This window comes from Colias croceus, chromosome 10, assembly GCF_905220415.1.
Source record: "Colias croceus chromosome 10, ilColCroc2.1".
Lineage (NCBI taxonomy): Eukaryota > Metazoa > Arthropoda > Insecta > Lepidoptera > Pieridae > Colias > Colias croceus.
The window spans coordinates 9901156-9925717 of NC_059546.1; the positions used below are offsets into that span (position 1 = coordinate 9901156).

General features: G+C 32.1%; 1 protein-coding gene across 1 annotated transcript in view; it reads left to right on the forward strand.

Moving 5' to 3' along the window:
* Positions 1 to 24562, forward strand: part of LOC123694960 — a 113205-nt gene that overhangs the window by 87600 nt on the left and 1043 nt on the right. The window contains exons 2-5 of the mRNA XM_045640606.1: positions 6599 to 6807; positions 12589 to 12724; positions 19477 to 19610; positions 22012 to 22213. Of these exons, the coding sequence (XP_045496562.1) occupies positions 6599 to 6807; positions 12589 to 12724; positions 19477 to 19610; positions 22012 to 22213 (681 nt within the window). The remainder of the gene's footprint in view (positions 1 to 6598; positions 6808 to 12588; positions 12725 to 19476; positions 19611 to 22011; positions 22214 to 24562) is intronic.

The following is a 24562-nucleotide window of genomic DNA, read 5'->3' on the forward strand; positions in this document are numbered from 1 at the left end:
ATTCAATTCACCTTTAAAAACAAAACCAAACGTAATAGCAGCTCTATATAATTCCACACAGAGAGAACACGTGCAGTCACCACCAATATTTAAAGACAACTGACGGATTTTTGAGTTTTTTTGACTGACAGGCTACCGTCACCTACCGCCCGATTTGTTTTTGATTGTGTATGACCGTGAATTGACTTCTATTTCTTTTGAACAAGGTGTAAAATGCAAGTTCGTTGTTTAGGGCTTTTACGATTCAATGATTCGAGTGTCTTCGGAAATACGACAATTAGCGAAGATTTGCATGCGCATTATTAATTTTGGATTACTGTACATATTTATTTTAATATTCTTCTCTTTATATAAAATAAGCGATCCGCCCCGGCTTTACTCGTGGTTCATACACAGCACTCCAAAATGATTAACAAATCAAAAGGTGATTTTTTTTTAATTGGTTGAGTTAACAATAACTCAAGCATTAATAATAATTAATTAATTAGGTATCTGAAGAACAACTCAACTCAAACAATACATAATAGACTTTTATATGATACTAATTTACCTAATCAAAATCATCTCTGTTTCGAAAATATTTCATGCTGACTAGAGCTGATTCTGATTGCCTCGTATAAGTTTAAAATGTATTCACTTATCTAATTTTTATTGGCATTTTCTTTTACTACTACTACTTTTTCTTTTATTTGAATATGTATGTATATAGAGAATAATATATCGATTTCGTCTCTACGTAAAGTAACCTAGCTGTTACGAAGACTGATTTGAAACTAAAAAATCTTTAAAGATAATACGTATCCTTTGGGATCTTTAACCCGCCATTGGTGACGTGAATTTGACTTACACCGTTGGTGACCCCGGTCTCACGCACCGGGGTTTTTGACTACGAGTTTTTCTGTAATTTACTGCTATGCTACTGTATGCTGTATGCTACTTTTTATTGGGATAGATATAAAATTTGATGTTTTGTTGTCAATAAAACATAGGTATTTCATAAATCAAATATCTTTTATTAGCATAAGACAATATCTTTGAAGTAACTAAAATTTTCAAGTAGGTATTTTAACAAAGGTTTTTTAAAACTCAAAAATAAAGCAACAATCTTAATTATTTAACAATAAAATTAGGCTTAGTCAGTCTTATTACATTGAAAACATAAAATGAAGTAACATAAATGGTAATACTTCGACCAAAAAAATAAATATACAATACTAAAATCACTCATCTTCAACAGCCAAACAACTAGAGCAAGTTGGTACCTACTACGTGCGATCGGGTTCGAAATTATCTGGTTCGAAGTCACTTCCAGATTCAATTTCCAATGACGTTTATTAATCTATCCTCATCAGATACTGCTTCTTGCAAAAGAGCCTCGAGACGACGCTGATTTCTTTCGTAAGACATGCTGAGACAATGTTCACAATTTGAACAAAAAACACAGAATTTCTTGTAAAATATCGATCAAATCTAGCAAAACGTTTACTAATAATAGAATTATACTTATGATTAAACTATAAATTACAACAACAGCTTTAACAAAATGAGTAAAATAAAAAAATACACAATAACCATTTGACTTACTTACTTGGTGACGCCGGTCTCACGCACCGGGTTGGGGCCAAAACTCTGTAACCTGCGCCTGCGTCGCTCTCGCGGGATAGACTAGCGGTAGGGGGCGCGAAATTAGGCAGCTACTCGAAACCGCAGTGTAATTCGATAAACGGTGACAAAAATATTTGGGTTTCTTTAACTGCCCGGTCTCACAGACATATAAGGTCACCAATGGCGGGTTAAAGGGCACATAAAAAGCATCAAACGTACATACTATTAAGGTCCAGGTTGAGAAAGTTTATTATTATAAATAGTCTCTATTAGAATAACATAAGTGTATGTTTTCTTGCTGTATTTCAATACTTATTATATTATTGCACGTTTCAAATAAACAACTATAAATTAATACGCTTTTATTTCATTAACTTCACCGTATGTATCTAACTGACTCCTTTAAACTCGATTTTGGTTCACTTTAAGCGGACAGATTTCATTAAAACTTTTTACAGCGTGTTTTTGGGTTTTTAAACCATATTAAATTATTTTTAAATATAACAATGACTACATTATTTCATAAAATGAAGCGTTATTATATAATAATGCTTTATTATTATATCTAGTCAATGTTCAAGAGAACATAAGCTTTTATTTTATTTTATTAATTTATACTTCTACGAACGAAACTATAAAAATGTACTACTATTTTCACATCAGATCTATTATGAAATTTCAATACGAAGCACACCAATTTTATAATAAAATATATTTTATAATAATCCAATGATGTTAATAGTTATATAAATATTAATAAAATATTTATTATAAAAATAATACGCCAAGGGCATATTTATCCTGCTACTATTCCTGTAGTTAAAAATACAATGAATCTAACCCAACCCACCCTCTTCTCCAAACCAACTATGCGAAATGACATTCAGTCAAGGCGTAAAACGTTACATTAACTTGACGAGTTCTCCTCATGTCATTCAATTAAATGTAGCCATATTGTAATGAACGCGCTAGTCATTCAATCAAATAGCAAATTCAACCAGATGACTGCGACATGTATACAGGTAAAAAAATAAACATCGTAGCGAGGAAAGGTTCGTTGATTTGGATTCAAAAATGTTATCTACTACGTATCCATTTTAACAAACATTGGAAACCTGAGTTGGAGATCCCCCGAGGCACTAAGCTCGTTACAGATAGGTCTGCGTCCTTTCTATAAAGGATTTGTCGGAGATCCTGAATCTGAATTATAGAGCATTATTCTTGCTAAGGCCAAGTGATAAAGCTGACTGATTCGAGAATTAATATGTAGGTTATGGTCGGGATAGCGTGGCGATATCTAGTGTGAGTAATCTGTATTTTATATCAGTGAGCTGAAGTTATGATTTGAAAGGTTGGCTTTATGTAGTTTATATTATTCATGTTGTTGATAGTCTATTTTGTTGAGGTATAATATCACGCTATAACGTTATGATTGAGAGTTATAAAGCACATAATATTTAGTATAATATCTATGAGTATAAAATACAGTATGTGTGTTATTTCGTTCAGGTAGTCGGAACGGGGTAGTTAAAAAATTGTGTTTGTATGAAATGTTATGTAGTCAGGTTGCTGAACCTACAATACAAACTACATATTAAAAAGAGTACTTAAGCTAAATTTTGTTTACCATACATGTTGTACCTACTTTATGTAAAAATGTATCATCTAAAAATACCATGTTTAACGTAAATAAAGAATTATGAATTATGAATATTAAAACAAATTGTCCAATGTCTATATTATGATAGTTTCAAAGGCTTTTCAAAACACTGTTAAAAGTAAGTTAGTGATGTCGAAACTCAAGTGTCGTATATTTAAAAATAAACGAGTTCCTTTGACAGTGCAATTCCAGTTTTTTTTAATACGTGAGGACAAAAGTAAACAAAGACAAAGGACAGTCACGTATATTTTATGTAGAGCATAACGTTTTCTAAATTTATTCTAACAAAGACACTTTAAAACTTCATGTCTCTGTTCTAAAAATATAATTTTCCGAACCGTTGTATATTTTGAATGAAGGTTAGGTATTTCTGATATTGTTTAAAATCAATAAAAAAACTCTTTTATTGTTCATAGTAGCTACATTTTTTTTATTTAAGTTTAGAAGCGAAAATAAAATATATTAAAAATAGGTACATAATTAATATTATATAGAGTTAAAATTTGCTTTACATAATAATATCTACGTAGTTATAAAATAATGGAAAAATGACACATTATATTATATATAAGGTAAACGCAGGTATTAACGACCCCTCTAAGGCAATTTCAAAATCAACCATATTTTTTAAGTATACTGGTTCTTCTAAAGATTTATAATTTCATTTTATATGCTAGTGTTATGTATAAAAAATGTATTTATTGAAGCAAATACATTCTAATAAAGGATTTTCTTGTAAAAAATAATTTACAATGTGACTTAGTCGATTGTTGCTATTACCGACCCATAAAAACGGCTGTGAAGCTATTAACGATTTTTATGCAGCTATTCCCGATCGTATGTGAGAGGAAGCCTTTTTCCAGCAATGGAATGTATAGAAGCTAGTGATGATGATGATTACCGATCTTAATAAAATGAAATAAAAATGCAAATATATTCGTATTTTTTAATTGTAGTTATTTTTAATAAAACAAATGAGTACTTTTTAGTAATGAACTAAATAATTATAAACTTTTAAATTAATCAACATAATACTATTAATATATGTACATATATTAAATTAAGGATTTCAAACTCTAGGATATTTCGTTATGCTATTTGATTGATTGCTTCGGCGAGTTGTGTTTTACTGAATACTTTTCGCCGCTTTCGTGGCTCCATATTTCTGGAAAAAATATACCTAATTATATGTTTTATGTTAGTTTAACCTAAAAACCTAAAAATATAATTTTTAATAGGCACCTATTATGTCATAAAAGTAATAAAAATATATTTGCACGCTCAATTACGAGCAGAATGTTTAAGGATCAATATTATCTGTATATACAAACATCTTTATTCTACATTCTGCAATTTGAATTTGAATTTGTAGATGAGAAACTAAACAATCTATATTCGATCGGTAATAGCTTCCTATAGTTGCTATTGCCGACCCACATGGGTCGGTATTAAAGTATGTAAGTATAAACCTAAATTGTATTACCGACCCATAAAAAAATGGTTATTTTAATTCATTTGATCATCAGACTATAAAATAGATTATAATTGATTAATGTCATACAAAATATGAACAAATGCATATTGTTTAAACAAAAAAAAAACAATGATTTACTTCTGTAACTATTCGATAGGGATCCTCGAAAATATCATAACTTTGTATAAATTGACAACGCTAAAAGACACAACACTAGACAAAAAAGTTTAGTCGCTAATAGATTTTTATGAAGACTCATAGGTTAGATTTAAACTGGTCCATAAAACCACTTGTGTTAGTGTGATATAATAACATAAAAGAAAATAAAACAAAAAGTTACGTTGCTGCCATTGCCGACTTACGGGTCGTTGATACCTGCCGCGGCTTAAACTGGTGAAGCTAACACCGTCCCATTTTAATTTTAAGTTTTATCGTTTCAAATTACTTTTTATTAATAAAATGTTGTAAGAAATGAAAAGTTGACACTTAAATGCATTGACATTTAGTAATATAAATTAAAGTATAGATGTCATTTGTTTGTAAATGTCTTAAAAAGATACTCACAGTACTTACCCGAAGGAACAACGGAACAGTACGACACGTCCTGCTTCCACGCTACTCCGCAGCAACTTACGCATTTTAACTCTTTTTTGCTCAGTTACTCACTCTAACGTTAAAGTATACGATGCTCAAGTAATACATTCGTGTATAACTTTGCCTACCTATAACTAGAATAGTTCTGGAAACGTTTAAATTTCGAATTACTTTTATAGGTCGGTAATACCTTCAGATTTTCGATGGGTCGTTGATAGCTGCGTTTACCCTACAATAGTTCAACTTGTAATAGTCGATGTTCATGATAATAGAAGGTTTACTCTTACAAAAGTATATTAGCACAAGATAGAAATAACTTTGAGGTCTCATCTATTTTAACACAAAAAAAAATCATAAAGTATTCACAATAAATATACAACGAACTGCTCCATTAAAAATTAAAAAGATCTTAAAATGTATTACCGTGAAACTTCGCAGTTGTTTTAAATTTCAAGTCAATTTGAATGTTTGGAGACCGAATCGATTGATCGCGTTCAATGTACTATAGTATTACTTTAAAAGCTAAAGTGAGAATATATTATAATGAAACGCCTCAAATGTGACTTCAATGAAGGGCTTCACGTCAAAGTCAAAGATTTTATGGATGGACAATCAAATAGCAGTATTCATTAGGTTAATGGCGAAGTTTATCAATTGGTAATTAGTAACTTTGTAAGGGGTAAGATAACTTTAATTTTGACATTAAAAGTAACTGATTTATGACGATTTTAAAGTCCATTAAATTACACATTTTAGACAGCTTAATTGCTGAAAAATGTTGAATTGTTGGAGGAATTAATTACGTGGTTAGATAATTAATTTGCTAGACTTTTAGTCATTTACTTTTTATTTCAAAGAGTTAATTATTGAGTTACTAAATTACCCGTACACCATAAAGAAACATTGAGAATTAAACTTGTTCTTAAATGACAAATTTTCACGAAAGTTAGGGAAAAAAGTTTCTTCATAGAGTCATTCTAGAAGGAATACCTCCTTATGTATATAACAAGCATAATATTATTGCACTCGAGCGAAGCAGTACAGTTCGCTAGTAAATAAAATATTATATAAAATAGTACTTAATAAAAAAGAAGCTTGGAAATAAAAGAAATAATAATAACACCATATTTCTATAATTATTGTCTTCAATTGGAAGCTTCAACAAAAACTAGGCACGTAACGTCGATTTCCAAAAACACGTATAGGTATACACTATACAGTATACACGTATAGGTTCTCTGAATTAAACGTTGCATTCATTCCAGGTGTAACCAGCCTTCGTGACGTCAAACTCCTAGTGGAGCCAACCACCGTGGTACGGGGTGGTACAGCTGCTCTCATCTGCTCCCGGGACATGCAGGGTGCACCGCTGTACTCCGTCAAGTGGTATAGAGGCAACCATGAGTTCTACAGATTCACACCCATGGAGACACCGTCTACGAGGGTGTTTGGTCTACCCGGGATTTATGTGGACGTAAGTTTGTTTAAAAATTAACATGTATTTATATTTAGAAAAGCCAGCAATTGTTAACACCAATAAATAGACTTAAAAAGCAATCGTGCAATAATCTCTTATGCCTGAAAAACGGTTTATCTATAATATAGATAAACCGTTTTTATACTAGTATATTATACTAGCTTTCCACCCGCGGCATCGCCCGCGCAGTCAAAGAAACCGTCCCGTTCCCGTGGGATTTCCGGAATAAAACCTATCCGATGTCCTTTTTCGGGTATCAAAATATCTCTATACATAATTTCATGCAAATTGGTTCAGTAGGTAGTTAAGGCGTGATTGAGTAACAGACAGACAGACAGAAAGATATACTTTCGCATTTATAATATTAGTATGGATTATGTTAACTATAGCGAAAGGCTTACGTTTACGTGTTTTAACAGTAATGAGATGCTTTTTTGTTACTGTTAGCTAATTGGTTTTGTCAAAAAATTATTAATAAGATTTTTGTCAGTATAAGAAGGCGATCTGACAGGCTGGCTCTGTTGTATAAAAAATCATCGAGAGAACTTTAATAATGAGTTTAGACTACATTACGTTGAGATACCATTAAACTAAAAAGTGGTTAAATAAGCTTGTGAAATATATTATGATGATGAAAAATGTTCACTGGTAACAACCATAAACATAATAATATGTACACACTCGGGTCAATGACACTGCACTATTTAATAAAAAATAACACCGATCGTACTAATTCAAACCCATGCCTGATAAACATTGCAAAACATAAATTCAAATTAGTTGAAATTCTTCCATTAATTAATTTTTCCTCTTAAAAGCGTAGGTAAGCTCGCCCGATCCTTTTTTCCAAAAATCATTTTCTACGTCTATAAAATTCCCGTTTTAAATTTCATGAAAAGCACTCAGCGTGATTTTGGAATTCGCGGCAAAAAAATTAAAATGGCGGCGAACGAATAGGAAAAAGCAGTTAGTTGCTAATTAAAATTATGAGACGCGATGTCTGGGTCTCTTGTTGAAATGTAAAAAACCTCACAAAGTTTACAGCATCAATAAATTTAATAATAGTAAAACTGTTGCCTTATTCTGAAGGATTTCGGCGACGGCCAGGCCAAGGCTTAGGCTGGTTGCAGAGCTTGACCGACCATCAGTGCGTACGTGCGTCGGTCGCGCTTGTCATATGTATGGAAATTCATAAAACCTTTCATAGCTAGACCGACCATACGCACGCGTATTGTCATGCACATTAGTGTCATAGTCATACAATTGTTAATGCGTATCGTCAGGACCGACGTTACGCACTGATCAAGCGGTCGGTCAAGCTCTGCAACCAGCCTTAGACCCACAGCAAAGGATATACCAATTTTATTAAGAACGAGCTTTCCGACCTTGGCTTCCAAAGTAAACCCCTATAATTCCCGTTCCCGTGGGATTTCCACGATAAAACATAACATATTATAGCTTAACATACCATATCCTTTCTTAGGTTTCAAACTATAATTGTACAAATTTCGTATAAAATAAGGAACTGTTTGTATATTTTAATGACAGTAAATGTTTTTTTTTAAATTTATTTCATGAAAGGAAAAAAAATCAAAACATTTTTGATCCCAACACACGCTATAAAGGTTTTGTTTTCATATTTTCAACAAACATATTTATTGTTATTTTGTTGTGAGAAGGGGCTCCTGTAAAGGTTTAGGCGGTAATCCACTACGCTGGCCAATTTGTGTGGATTAGAACATGTCACGTGTCTTCGAACTTGTACTTGGACAAGTTGATTTAGTCACCGTAATATTTTCCTGTTGATAAATTGAAAACTCATTAGTGGTGAGTGGTAATAATAGGTAACACTTCAACGTTTGCGTTAGTATATTATACTAGCTGTTCCCCGCGTTTTCACCCGCATTGTTCCGCTCCTGTTGATCTTAGCGTAATGATATATAGCCCATAGCCTTCCTCGTTAAATGGGCTATCTACCACCGAAAGAATTTTTCAAATCGGACCAGTAAATCCTGAGATTAGCGCGTTCAAACAAACAAACTCTTCAGCTTTATTATATTAGTAGGTATAGATTAAAAAACTAGCTGTGCACCGCGGTTTTACCCGCGTTGCTTCGCTTCTATTAATCTTTGTGTGATGCCTGTAGCTTTCCTCGATAAATGGACTATCTAACGGTGATTTTTTTTTTCAAATAGGATCCGGAGTTCCTGAAATTAGAACGATGCAGAAAACAAACAATCTATTCAGTTTTATAATATTATTAGTAATAGATTACTGAATTTTGCTTTTTGCTTCCTTATTACCTATAATACAATGTTTCGTATACATTACGTAATTATTATGATTTATGTCTGTATTGACCATTGCATTTGATTTGCTAGACGTCATGTTAAACACGAGTCCTACGCTTGTCAAAACCATACATATCTCGTATTGTACAAATATAACAATAATAATTATTAGTTAAATATAATAAATTATAATTAGCTTATTTTTCAAAAAAAAATGAGAAGATTCAAAACTTAAACAAAACGTAATCGTCCATTCTCGAGAAATACAATCAGTAGATGACACAATAATATTATACAGTAAAATGTCGATTTTATTACGATGTTTTACAAATACATTTAATTAATAATGTGGATAAAACGTAAAATACCTATGTTATTTATAATATTTCGGGAATCATTTTAAATTAACCAGTTCGTGTGTAACAATGAATGTTATAAATGTACATATTAAAATTAATTTTGAATAATGTCCTCTGAAATGTCCGTAATTGTTGGCTTATTTTGTTGGATGTTAAATATTTATGTAGATAATTTAGTCAAAACTTTTTCATTAAATAAAAAGCTGTTATTTTGACTTTATAAACATACTTTTCAATTTATTCGTTTTTAAAGATACTGAATATGAAATAACGTCTGGACCTTTCTAGAATTTAATTATAATTTTATGCTCACAATTATTTAGATACAACTATTATTCCATAAATGGTAAACAATGGACTTAACCATACTATGAAAGTTTCCGAACTTACAAGGTCTGTACATTACATCCTCATAATTATTTTCATTGTTATCCATAAAAACCTGATGACATTCATAACATTACTCCACATTTGGCCTACCTTTAAAAGTTGTTAGCTCCCAAAGATATTCATAACATTACGCCTACCGGCCTATTGGCCTACCTTTAAAAGTTGTAAGTTCCTAATATAGATAATTGGAAAGGAACTGGCCTTTTCTACCGTCTCCATAATCTATCCGAATTCAGAACTTTACACCAGAACAGATACATAATTCCCACTTATAAAGTGTGAAATATCTGTTAAAAACAAAACTCATTACACTCAAACAAACACTAGGTTATTTATCTTAACAGATAACATATAAAATATAGTTGATCGTTTACAATGTCTGAAGATAATATCGTCGCTACAGGCGAAACCCCGCTCTATTCCAACGCTGGGATCTCGACATAAATGTCAGACACAGAGATCACGCTTTACTAGTTTTATTTCGCTTTTAAACCTTCACAAAACGTACAAAGTTGATAACGTTAAGGGTCAATTAATTGCGATAATGCCGGCTTTTTTACGAGGTTTTGCCGGCTTGAAATTATATTGGGGATTGTTGGAACAGCTGTTTGTTTAATGTATTTAGGGTAAGGGTTATTGCAAGTATTGTTGGTATGTGTGCGATATACGTCACGCTCATGTGGGTTATAAGGCAGATCTATTATAGGTACATTAGCTACACTGATCGATTCTTATGGGCCTATAGGTGATCAACCTTCTGTATCCTGCCAGACGTTTCTTTTTTGTTTGTCTCCTCCAGAAATCAAACTCATGACCCTCCATGCGTTAACCATGACCTACCTAGTAAGCAGATTGGATTGGATTGGAAAAATTATAAGAGTATATTGATTACTGTTATCTAGTACATACTAATGAAAGAAATTTTATGTAGGTCAGGGTATAGACGGCTGAACACCTAGTAATTGCAATGATAATTAATAGTAAAATCGATCGGTGTAACAGATATTAAACGCTCTATATTCAACGAGTTTATTATTTTTTGCGCCAATATCATGTTTTCCAATCAATAGCCATATGCGATCTAATTAAATTCCCGTTAAAATCGATATAGTCAAGATACACCTACACGACAGACAGTACTGTTAATTTAAATCCATTATAGGGTAAACCTAAATACTTTTTAGGCGTTTCATGAAAAAGTTACATGTTGCTACAAGTAGGAACTTCAATTTAATTTATATAAAGTTTCAAATAGACACATTTTTATTTACCTAATGAAAAATTTCCGGAAGAAATTTCTGTAATTTAACACAACAAGGCCATTTTTGTTTGCATTTTTCTATTTACCATGTAACAATTCTGGGAAGCGCTTTGCTAATAAAAATATCAGCATACATTCGAAACACAACTAGCGGTAGTTCCCTTCTGAATCCCTACAGTTTGCTCAGTCCCTTCGGATTGGTTTATGATTATGTACCTTTTGAAGTCCGACAACGTACAATCGGCCCTCCATTTTTATTTATAGAATAACTAGATGTTGCCCGCAGCTTCGCCTGCGTGGAAAAGATAAATAATTTACATGATACAAATTTTCATCGCCTATTTTACCCCTTTAGGTGGCGAATTTTCTAAAATCCTTTCTTAGGGAATGCCTACGTTATGACATCTACCTGCATGCCAAATTTCAGCCCGATACGTGCGTACGTACAGTGGTTTGGGTTGTGCGTTGATAGATCACTATATCAGTCACCTTTGAGTTTTATATATATTATGTATATAGATGTTTTTATCACAAATCCCTCCAGCCATTCCCCTTATTTGGTGGTTTGTATTAAATTTCTGTTTTGATCAAAGTGTTTCAATGTGGGGAGAAATTGACATTTCTGTAGCGGGTGCCGGGAAATAAGATCATGTTGAAGTTACGAGTATTGCCACTGTGGCTCAGAATTTTGTTAGTGTATTTTATAATGATGTTCTGTGGATTTATCTTTTGATGTTGTTGTTTATTTTTTATGCTAGGTGAGTGACGTGATGTTATGCTATTAGTATAGATAAAAAAATGTGAACATATCTATTAAATAAACTATTTTGAATCGAATTGATTACTATAGATGTACTTACACTGATGTAAGCGTAAATACCAAATAGTATTAGTAATGCATCTAAATTAGTGGATGATTAGCTAAAACAATGTTTAGCTATGTTTTTAATAGAAATTGCCCTACTAAACGTGAAAAGTGCATTTTTCATAGAAATATGTATATTATTAGATTAGTGAAAGTAAGTATGTATTACTGTTAGGAGCTTTTAGCAAATAATATAAAAATAATCTGGCTAAAAGTAACATTTAAACACTACTTTTTTGTACCAGCAAATTGCTAATTTATTGCAGTAATAAACGCGAAAACATAATTGTTTGAGATAATCCACATACCGTGGAGGAAAACTATAAAATGTACCTAATCGTTATAAGTATGCACAGGCGATTATTAAATTTATTTTGCAGATATGAAAAACCTTAAATTAATACCTAATGAGTAAAATGACAATATTTTATTTATTTACAAATAATTGTCAATACACCTTTAATTAATCCTGTACAACAAACACGCTACGACCAATAAAAGCGTATAGCGTAGGACGTAGCAGCAATGATAAATGTAGCAAACATGACGAAAAATACTCCTTATTTATTGCAAAATACAATACAATAATAAAACAATAAAACTGATTTTCAGATGAACCGCTCAAACGGTTCTCAAGTGCTCCTCCGGCGCATGGATCTAGGTCTCGCTGGTAACTTCAGCTGCGAAGTCACAGCCGAGTCGCCGTCGTTCGCCACACAGATTGCTACCAAGTTTATTGATGTTATTGGTAAGTCAAATTATGCTCTAATTAATAATTATACAGGGTTACTTGTAAAACACCAGCAACCTCGCAGGACAAGATAGCTAACATCTTAAGTAACAACATTTGTTCTACGACTTTTGGCATAACGCAATAAATTATTTTTAAATGATTTTTAAGCCTTTATGGTACCATAAATATGTCCTAACATTTGTAAGTCTATGTTCTATTAATTATCGAAAGGACAACGCGACGCCCCCTTCTCCCTCTCCTTCGCTTCTTGTTTATGTTATTTTTGGGATGCGTGTAGAGTTTATAATATTCAAACGGAAAATTAAATTAATATTTATTTTTGTATGAAAATAAAATCTAACAAATTATCAAAAGTCGTAGAACAAATATTGTTACTTATGATGTAAGCTATCTTGTCCTGCAAGGTTGCTGGTGTTTTACAAGTAACTCTGTATATGATGGAGTTGGTAAAGGAGCTGGATGTCCTGATGCTAAGCAACAACCACCGCAGGTAACATTTGTATTAGTTGAATGCCTCTTTAAATAGTTAGTATAATACTTTAAAGGATAAGGAACAAGAAAAAGAATGAGGAAATAAAGGTACAGTAAATTATATTGGCTTATAATATTTATAAACCTGTTTAGAGATCAACATAGACATAGACATAATTTTATTTGGCATCAAGGGATGTTACAGTTTAAAATAAATAATGAAAGAGAAATAAGTGATAACTGCGTTAATAAACAACCGACTTCAAACTTGCACTTGCAACATTTACAAATACAGACAAAAATGCTCATAAAATAAAAACTACTGGGCCTATCCGAATAAAAATTTTTATGGGACCAATTCGACACCATCTCGCGTCGAACAAAAAAAGAATCACGTAAATCGGTTCAGAAACCTCGGAGTAATCGGTGTACATACATAAAAAAAAAACATACTGGCCGAATTGATAACCTCCTCCTTTTTTTGGAAGTCGGTTAACAAAAACATAATATGATGAAAAACGTCCTCACATCGGTATGTATTGTAATGTAAGGCTCTTTGTCTGAATCGATTAGAAATGTGTCCTGATTCGAACAGTATAGCCCAAAAAATAGAGGATGCATAAATTCCCGTAACGGTGAAAATGAATACGAACGTTCGTCATTATAAAGAGTGGTGTGCGCAGAGTAAAATTATGATGATGAACACATCTTTATTTATTTATTTATTTATTAATTCTTTATTGCTTGCTATTGAAAGTTACAATAAAACTTAACCTAGGAATACATTCAAACAAATGGCGGTCTTATCGCTATGCAGCGATTTCTTCCAGACAACCAGACGTACGGAGAGAAATTAAATTAAAGGAAAGGAGTAGGGCAGAGCATAAATATATAATATAAAAATTTACATAATAAATAAATACAATATAAGACATTAAATACATATATATTTACAATCGAATAAGAGAAAAAAAATACATAATAATAAACATAACGGAGTATATAATATTAAGTACAGCAAGAGAGGTGATAATTGCGTAACATTACTTTAAAACTATCAACATCTTTTTAAATGATAAATGATTATAACTACGTGTTTTTGGAAGATTTGCGCTAAATTTCAGTTTTATAGGAATTTGTGAAGCCTTGAATGTTTATTTTGTCGCGACCGTCATGCGCGTGTTATACAATATTACGAAACGAACTATATTTTAATAGATGAATAGCGTTTTAAATAGGTAAAAAAATGTTATTTATCTCAAAATAATTTACCTTCTTTCCATAATTATCTGTCGTGGAATCAACTGATTTATGTATATAAATATTAATAACTTACAACCTCTTTTTAATCTTCCAAAAAATGTTCTATCACCCATAAGCCTGTAATTTATCAAAATTGTACCGCAAACAAAATGTGAATAAAAATATCACTTTTGTACCTTCTATTACTTATCTTATATAAAAGAAATACCATTTTGACAGCATCAAAATCATCTATCTTTCTTGTTTATCGTTGGAGAGAAATTAAATGATTAATTAGGTCACTGTCAAGAGCTTCGAGAACGGAATATAGCTTTTATAAAAGAAACGATCTTTACTGACCCAATATTTAATTTTATGCCTTTTTTATTAGAAAAATTGAAACGTATTATGAAATATTGTTTCAAGCGATAGCGATACAATTTACTTCTGCTTGATATAATTCGATTTCAATTTGTTTTAATTAACAATACGAAAATGTTATTTTCATCGTTAAACTGATAAATAATTAATTTTACTTCTAAAATATCGGATAACAAAATATTCGAAACGCTGTCTATTAATCTCTAAATCAAAATTAAACTCTTTAGAAACAATAAATTTAACAAAGCATTGTATTTATAATATGCAATGTCTAAAATAACTTATTTAGCACACTTTGACTAAACTCAAGCGTAGTTTAGAACATCGAAATACAAGAACCACTCGCACAATTAATGACAATGCACATAAACCAAGGAATATATTACCGTTTGCACTACGAATCAAACTGCTCCAGCAATTTGTCCGTCTGTACATCATTGTCTGAGTTAGAAGCTTAATTCACTTGTTCTGATGCTAACGATGTTACTAGTTAGTTTTGTTATCAAGAGAGCGATCTTGTATCCGATAGATTGTAATACTGGTTTGAGCATTTTGTAGCCCCCGTACCATGATGTCTTGAAGCAGTATTAATTCCATTCCATTATACGGGTCGTCTAGTGCTATCTCTTTCCCACACTAGCATAAATACTGCTATGATATCAACCCCCATGTCCTGATTTGGGATACGGAAAGTTATAGTGCTCATGATTTAAAGACTAATCTGAAAATGCCTACTCTGTACATTAGGACATGAATGTTGTAAATTAGTTGGAGACCTTTTTAAGCGTTTTATTCTAAGTCTAGTAACTACGTTTAATCTGTGCCCTTTTATACAATTTATTTTAGACCCAAAAGCTATAGGATTTTTATAAAATATCTATTATATTATATAAAATAGCTTCTTAATAGACAATAATATTTTTCGTCAACTTCCCATTTGTAATGCTACCAAAAGCGTCATCACAATCCAATATATTCAATTTATCATACTTATTTCTTTTACACGTGGATTCGTGTAATAGTGGTGAACGGTTTCTGTAGTTTTATATTATTTCACTTCATTCCAGTTTAGTTTACCTTGTTCAATAATTTCTAAGAAAATTTCTCAAAATAGCTCCGATTATAAGCAATGAATGGATAAACAATTCACCTTTAGATAGTTTTTTTACTACAGTCTGGAAGAAATTATTGCTATCGCTTCATTAAGATTTAAGGCATTTTATTTAGTAGCTGGAAGAGATAGCTTCCTATATTCGTTTCTAGTTAACTATTTGCTGTATCCATACTAATATTATAAATGCGAAAGTAACTCGGCCATAACTACTGAACCAATTTGCATGAAATTTGGTATAGAGATATTTTGATACCCGAGAAAGGACATAGGCTACTTTTTACCCCGGGAGATAGGATAGGTTTCATCCCGGAAATCCCAGGGGAACGGGAACTATGCGGGTTCTTTGACTGCGAGGGCGAAGCTGCGGGTAGAAAGCTAGTTATAAAATATAATATTACTGTTGATAATTAATAGAAGAGTAGGTACTTTTAATAATTATTATGAATATTTTCAACGATTTGGACGTGCTAGTTCAATATTATGCTCATCGGCAAATTAAATTTTAATTACAATTATATCAATCACTCATGCGAAGGTTATTCGTTTTGAAGTTGTGTACGGTCAGCAAAAACAACTTTTAACTGCGGCATAAAATCAATTACCTACGAATGTCACTTTAGTGTTAAAAATGATTTAATTTTATGGAAACATGTAATGGTCCATTTCTATCATATGTTGATAGAAATGGACCATTACATGCTATGCTATTGCTATTATATGCTATATGCTATTTAGCTATATGTTTTTAATTACATACAATATACCAATGGATATATTATATTACTAGCTTCCGCCCGCGACTCCGTCCGCGCGGAAAAATTAAGATTTATTTTTTTCTACGTATTTTTCCGGGATAAAAAGTATCCTATTTTATGCCCAGGATAATAAGGTATAATTATACCAAGTTTCATCGAAATCGAACCGTTAGTTTTTACGTGATGCCTTCACATACAGACAGACAGACAGAAAGACAGACAGACAGACAGACAAAAATTTATTTAATCACATATTTGGGTTTGGTATCGATCCAGTTACACCCCCTGCTATTTATTTTTTCAATATTTTCAATGTACAGAATTGACCCTTCTACAGATTTATTATATGTATAGATGTGTAATACACAGTTCCCTTCCTGATAAGTACATTAGGAATATCTCTGAACAAATGAACTGATATTAACATTTTCTTATCTATCATAATATTATGAAATGTAAAATTAAAGGGAGCATAATTCTTTGCTATATTTCTTAAGCTCAATGGAATTCAAGACCCAGAAGGAAATAAAACGCAAAATCTGCCTCGAACAAAAGGCGATGTTATATGTTTTGCATTTCAGTTAAGCGTAAATTAAAAAAAGGACATTATATATCACAGAGCACGCGAGGATCTGAACAAAGATTTGTAAAGGACATTGTGCATAGAGCCGAGAATATTGTGTTGAAAAAACATATTCTTGGAATATGAAGCATTGTTATGATTTATGAATCTAACGCTGAAATTTAAATGTAACAATGTGCTTTTTGGATTTAGAATTCATATTATGGAAGTTAGTATGTATTGTTTAGGATGACTAGACTAACTCTAGTCTAGTCTATCAGACTCAAGTTAATTGTTAGTGTCACAATGATAAAAAAGGATCCTTGCTTTTGGTGATGAGTGATTTGATAGAGTTATAGTTTTGGACGGACGGATGGACGCATAATTTTTTTTTTATGATAATAATTTACCAAAAGTAACAAAAGCGCAAGATATCAAATTGATACTTATAGTATTAGGATCTTTAGTCACGGGAGTTCATATTTTAAACAAACTAAGTATAGTATGTAAATAATTGGCATATTTTGTATTAATTGGAGCACATAGATTGAGGATAATTTTGAGATGACCTTTTTTGAATGGGAATCAGAAAGGTGACAATAAACACGAACAGAAAGTGCTGGGAGAAAACTAGTATTATAGTACCTACATACTATAATTGATTACTGCCTTCTGAATAAACAATATCCATCAAATATGTTAAAAAGTAAAACAGTAAACTTTCCTACCAAGAACTTAACTGTAAAGAAAACGAACGAACGAAACAATTTATAACGAACTATATGCTATAAACGACATTTATAAACTGTTCAAGATAAAATAATAAAGTAACAGTTTATTTGCTCGAATAAACCATTTGAGCTAACAGGAGCATAAAATGTCAGAGTTCTAGAAATGAAGCTTGCGTCTCTGGATAATTACTATCAAATGCTATTCCAGGTAATATTGGATCAAAGATAAACTGGTGTAACCTGTTCGTATATTAAGTTACTCAAATTCTATGAATAAACTCTTAAAGTGAGGGCACCTGAATTTTCTTAGATTAAAGTGAGGTTAGTGAAATTCTATGAAATGTTGTTAAGGAATAATAATTTGTGTATTATTGCATGTTTTAGCATGAATGTTTTGAAATAATTCTCGATTTTTGGATTCTTTTTAATAATAATAATCTAAGGAAATTACGTGAAATACATTTTCCCCGTGGGCCGTGACTAGGAACTTTTTTTAATAAAAGAGTAGGCAAACGAGCATGTGGATCACCTGGTGATAAGCAATTCCTTAGTCTATGGGCATCTCTGTAGAGATGTCGGGCACGTCTGTACATGTCCGAAGATGTGTTGCCGAATTTTAGAACTAACATTAATTTTATTATTCTGTTTAAGCTTGGTCTTTAACATAATATTATATTATGTCCATTGTCCAGTGTACAATAATAGAGTCCAATGTAAATGTCCCTTTATTCAAATAATGAACTATTCATAAAATATTCATAAAATACCGATGGCATATCTCATGTTCTGAAAATGATAATTCAATTCTGTTAATTTCATCAAAAACATTTATATTCGAATTACTCACAATCGTGAAATTACTGTGGCAATAAAATGAGAAATTGGCTGCTCTATAAATTGATTATCGAATTATTTCGATACAAAATTGCGTTATACAGATGTTTTTGTATAAAAATTTAATACTTTAATAGTGGAAAAAATGTATGCTAAATTCGATAGATATCGAATAAACTGAAAACTAAAAAAGTACCTGTGTTAAATTTAACAAAAACAGAAATATATTTCGAAGAATATCTAATTATTTGTTTTGATGTGTGTGATTCATACATAGTTTAATCGATTCTTAGAAATTTTCACTTTATTTACTTATACCTAGTGAGCTTTTAAATCGACATCACTCTGAACAATTTTCATTACCTATTAATTTTTATATTCCAAGAAATACAAAATATCTAAATAAAATTTTTAATCATTAGAATGAATTAATATAGTAATAAAGAGCGTGTGTCCCGAACACACGTGTCAGAAGTGAAACTTCTTTTGCAAAATTCAAAGATCCAAGATTCCAATATCGTCGCCATACTCCATGACGTGACAGTATTTTCATGACGCGACTTTAAAATTTTACTCTCAATTCAAAAGAAGTTTCATCAATAATAATATTAAAATAGCACATTAATTTTCTAACCCTTTTTACCATAATATTTCAGCATTACCAACATCGATACCAGTTCTCAGCGCTGACAAGGATCGCTACCAACCTGGAGAGATTCTCCGAGCGAACTGCACGTCACCACCGGCCAGACCATCAGCCAACCTCACTATTTTTGTTAATGAGGAACCGGTATGTTCTATTCATAAATTAATAGTAAAAGTTCCTTTATTTGTACAGAAATTGATTTCTCAGGTACAGTTAAAAACTTTTGTTAATATAAATTTATAAAGGATAGAAAAAATTCGATCACGAGGCGGGACTTGAACCCGCATCCTTCGCGCCATTCCGGGGCGGATGCCTAACCAACTCAGCCACTCGTGACCCGCCTGAGCAATCGAATTTATTCTATCCTTTCAGTTTTATGTGTCTTAAGGGACACACCGCGCGCCATCTATTGAGATGATTTAACAACCATTTCAACCAATATGAAGCACTTTTCAGTGAATACAATATTGTAACGATGGAACACGACCTTTTCTTGAATTTATATTTTTTTGTTTTTATGGCATTCAAATGCTTTATAAATATAAATTTATAAAGGATAGAAAAAATTCGATCACGAGGTGGGACTTGAACCCGCATCCTTCGCGCCATTCCGGGGCGGATGCCTAACCAACTCAGCCACTCGTGACCCGCCTGAGCAATCGAATTTATTCTATCCTTTCAGTTTTATGTGTCTTAAGGGACACACCGCGCGCCATCTATTGAGATGATTTAACAACCATTTCAACCAATATGAAGCACTTTTCAGTGAATACAATATTGTAACGATGGAACACGACCTTTTCTTGAATTTATATTTTTTTTGTTTTTATGGCATTCAAATGCTTTATAAATATAAATTTATAAAGGATAGAAAAAATTCGATCACGAGGCGGGACTTGAACCCGCATCCTTCGCGCCATTCCGGGGCGGATGCCTAACCAACTCAGCCACTCGTGACCCGCCTGAGCAATCGAATTTATTCTATCCTTTCAGTTTTATGTGTCTTAAGGGACACACCGCGCGCCATCTATTGAGATGATTTAACAACCATTTCAACCAATATGAAGCACTTTTCAGTGAATACAATATTGTAACGATGGAACACGACCTTTTCTTGAATTTATATTTTTTTGTTTTTATGGCATTCAAATGCTTTATAAATATAAATTTATAAAGGATAGAAAAAATTCGATCACGAGGCGGGACTTGAACCCGCATCCTTCGCGCCATTCCGGGGCGGATGCCTAACCAACTCAGCCACTCGTGACCCGCCTGAGCAATCGAATTTATTCTATCCTTTCAGTTTTATGTGTCTTAAGGGACACACCGCGCGCCATCTATTGAGATGATTTAACAACCATTTCAACAAACAACAAAAAAATATAAATTCAAGAAAAGGTCGTGTTCCATCGTTACAATATTGTATTCACTGAAAAGTGCTTCATATTGGTTGAAATGGTTGTTAAATCATCTCAATAGATGGCGCGCGGTGTGTCCCTTAAGACACATAAAACTGAAAGGATAGAATAAATTCGATTGCTCAGGCGGGTCACGAGTGGCTGAGTTGGTTAGGCATCCGCCCCGGAATGGCGCGAGGATGCGGGTTCAAGTCCCGCCTCGTGATCGAATTTTTTCTATCCTTTATAAATTTATATTTATAAAGCATTTGAATGCCATAAAAACAAAAAAATATAAATTCAAGAAAAGGTCGTGTTCCATCGTTACAATATTGTATTCACTGAAAAGTGCTTCATATTGGTTGAAATGGTTGTTAAATCATCTCAATAGATGGCGCGCGGTGTGTCCCTTAAGACACATAAAACTGAAAGGATAGAATAAATTCGATTGCTCAGGCGGGTCACGAGTGGCTGAGTTGGTTAGGCATCCGCCCCGGAATGGCGCGAAGGATGCGGGTTCAAGTCCCGCCTCGTGATCGAATTTTTTCTATCCTTTATAAATTTATATTTATAAAGCATTTGAATGCCATAAAAACAAAAAAATATAAATTCAAGAAAAGGTCGTGTTCCATCGTTACAATATTGTATTCACTGAAAAGTGCTTCATATTGGTTGAAATGGTTGTTAAATCATCTCAATAGATGGCGCGCGGTGTGTCCCTTAAGACACATAAAACTGAAAGGATAGAATAAATTCGATTGCTCAGGCGGGTCACGAGTGGCTGAGTTGGTTAGGCATCCGCCCCGGAATGGCGCGAAGGATGCGGGTTCAAGTCCCGCCTCGTGATCGAATTTTTTCTATCCTTTATAAATTTATATTTATAAAGCATTTGAATGCCATAAAAACAAAAAAATATAAACTTTTGTTAAAACAAAGTCAGGGACGTGATCTGAATCTTTGTATGTATTTGTTACTAACTATACTTTTGTATTTAACAAAACAAATTCATTCGAATAAAAGTGTTAATTACAGATTTGTTAAATGTATATTCATGCTATGCATAATATTGTTATGTATCCCATAATACTTATCTTTTATCAATTAAAGTATTGATTAGTTATTGAAGCTTTTTATAAACACAATTCCAGGTACGAGCATCAGAAACAAGCCTCCACCCATCTGAAAGTGGCTTACTCACTACAAAAGTGAACATAGATATAAAAGTGACCCCAGCACTGTTCCCTGGGGGACGCCTGCGGGTGGCGTGCTATGCTACCATGTACAACGTCTACAATAAGTCTGCTAAGCTAGACTTCTTGACGCCGGAGACTGATCCACGGCCGGAGAGAAGTAAGTATTTATAAAAGAAAAACTTAATAATAAAAAATGATAGTGGATAGAGAGACTAAAATTTAATTTATAGAGCCGTGAATAATGAAAATTTCTATTGAAGGATAAAATATAAATAATAAAAATAAAATAAAAAAATTTATTTATTGCACACACAAAACAAAACAAAATCAAACAAAAATAATACACAAACAATGAAGCGGTACAAATAGGCGGCCTTATCGCTAAGAAGCGATATCTTCCAGGCAACCTTAGGATATAGGAAAAGTATGAAGAAAAATGAATAATTGGATAGTAGAAGGAGCATAGCGAGGCATTATAGAAGGTGCAAATAAAAGTAGGAAATAGATAAATAAATACAAATATTAATAGCAAATAAAGAAAAATAAAGAATAACAGGAAGAAAGTAAGTAGTTAAGATAAATAAGAACGGATGAAACATTTAAACGTTAGTTGTGAAGATAATGCTGTTTGACCAAATACTTGAAAGAGCTGATAGATTGAGCTTTCCTGATGTTTAAAATATCTATAGGATGAGGATAATATATGAATAGTTACCGTGTTTTGAAAATTATAATGAAATGGCTGAAATGATCGTGTACAAAGCCTGCCTTGTAAAGATTACTTACCAAATATTTGACAAAATAGAAATAATTGCGAGTCTAATTATCCACTTAAAGTAAAAAACGCTTACGATTTTCGTATAAATTATACATCTACAACTCAACAAAACCAAGATGTAAAATAAATTCGCAATCCTTCAGAGTCTAATTCACATCTAGAAACTGTATATAAAGTAAATACAATCAAATTATCGACTTTGAAAGTTAGGAATAAATATGATCCCAGTGTTGTACCCTGGGGCACGACTTTGGGACTCGCTGCACAATGCGTAAGTACAATAAGTTAGCAAAGTTGAAAGATACACAAAGTTATAGCAGTAAAAATGCTTCGTGATATTCGAGACATATTTATTTGGTTTATTTAGTGTGTACATTATTTAATTATGTTAAATAGTGTGACCTAATGACAAACAAACACAGTTTATTATTTTTCGTTTTATTGTTTGTACACTACTATTTTATGTTTTCAATTTATTACTTTGTAAACAAAAATCTACTATAATAGTATTTTTATATCTAACACCTTTTTGTCAAGTAACTTTTGCTCGGCTTAAATGTTGAGTTAAAACAAGTCTTGACAATTCTATCAATTTAAATTCTTTTGGCAAGAACCTATACCTATGTTATTCAACAGTCTCTAAAGTACTTATTAAATATAATCAAATCAATAGATACTATTATTCAAACAAGTGATAACTGCGTTAAAAACAACCGACTTCAAACTTGCACTTGAAACATTTACAAATACAGACAAAAATGCTCATAAAATAAAAACTACTGGGCCTATCCAAATAAAATATTTTTATGGGACCAATTCGACACCACCCCTCATCGAACAAAAAAAGAATCACGTAAATCGGTTCAGAAACCTCGGAGTAATCGGTGTACATACATAAAAAAAACATACCGGCCGAATTGATAACCTCCTCCTTTTTTTTGAAGTCGGTTAATAAGTTTGTTCTTCTATCGATTCATGAATATTTCAAATGAGCAAAACATAAGCTCATCATAAATCATTAATACGTAAGAGTGTTACTTCACCGTTCCACTGAAAGGCTTCACTTGTAAAGTTTCGAAACGTATAAAAGTTTGACTTCACACTCTCGGAACAGTTTCGTGTGAACACGAGCCTTGTTAAAATTAAACATGACGTTTTCGTGTTTGGAGATGAGTCGATTGAATTTTCAAAGCCTTATGCCGAAATGACAAAAAATTTTGAGGACAAAGAAATTGTCGTATCGAATGTTCAAGCGTTTTGCTTATCTATAACTTGTTATTTATATCATACTAGCTTTCCACCTGCGGCTTCGCCTGCTTTGTCTAAAACCTAATAAATTATATACTAAAACCTTCCTCTTGAATCACTCTATCAATTAAAAAAAACCGCATCAAAATCCGTTGCGTAGTTTTAAAGATTTAAGCATACAAAGGGACATAGGGACAGAGAAAGCGACTTTGTTTTATACTATGTAGTGATATTCATTATTAATGATATTTTTTTTAATAGATCAAAAAATTCTCTGTTGTTTATTATTATTATGTTGTTTTCATTTGAACATTTGAAATGCTTATTAAAAGATGAAACTTTGAAACATTGGACTGTTTCACATTTTTATCTATTCTAGCAAAATATACATCTATCTCAATCTACAATTTCAAAGGATTTCAATTTTACCATATTCATATGTAAGAAATTTATAGCAAAATTTATCAAGAGTTAAAAACT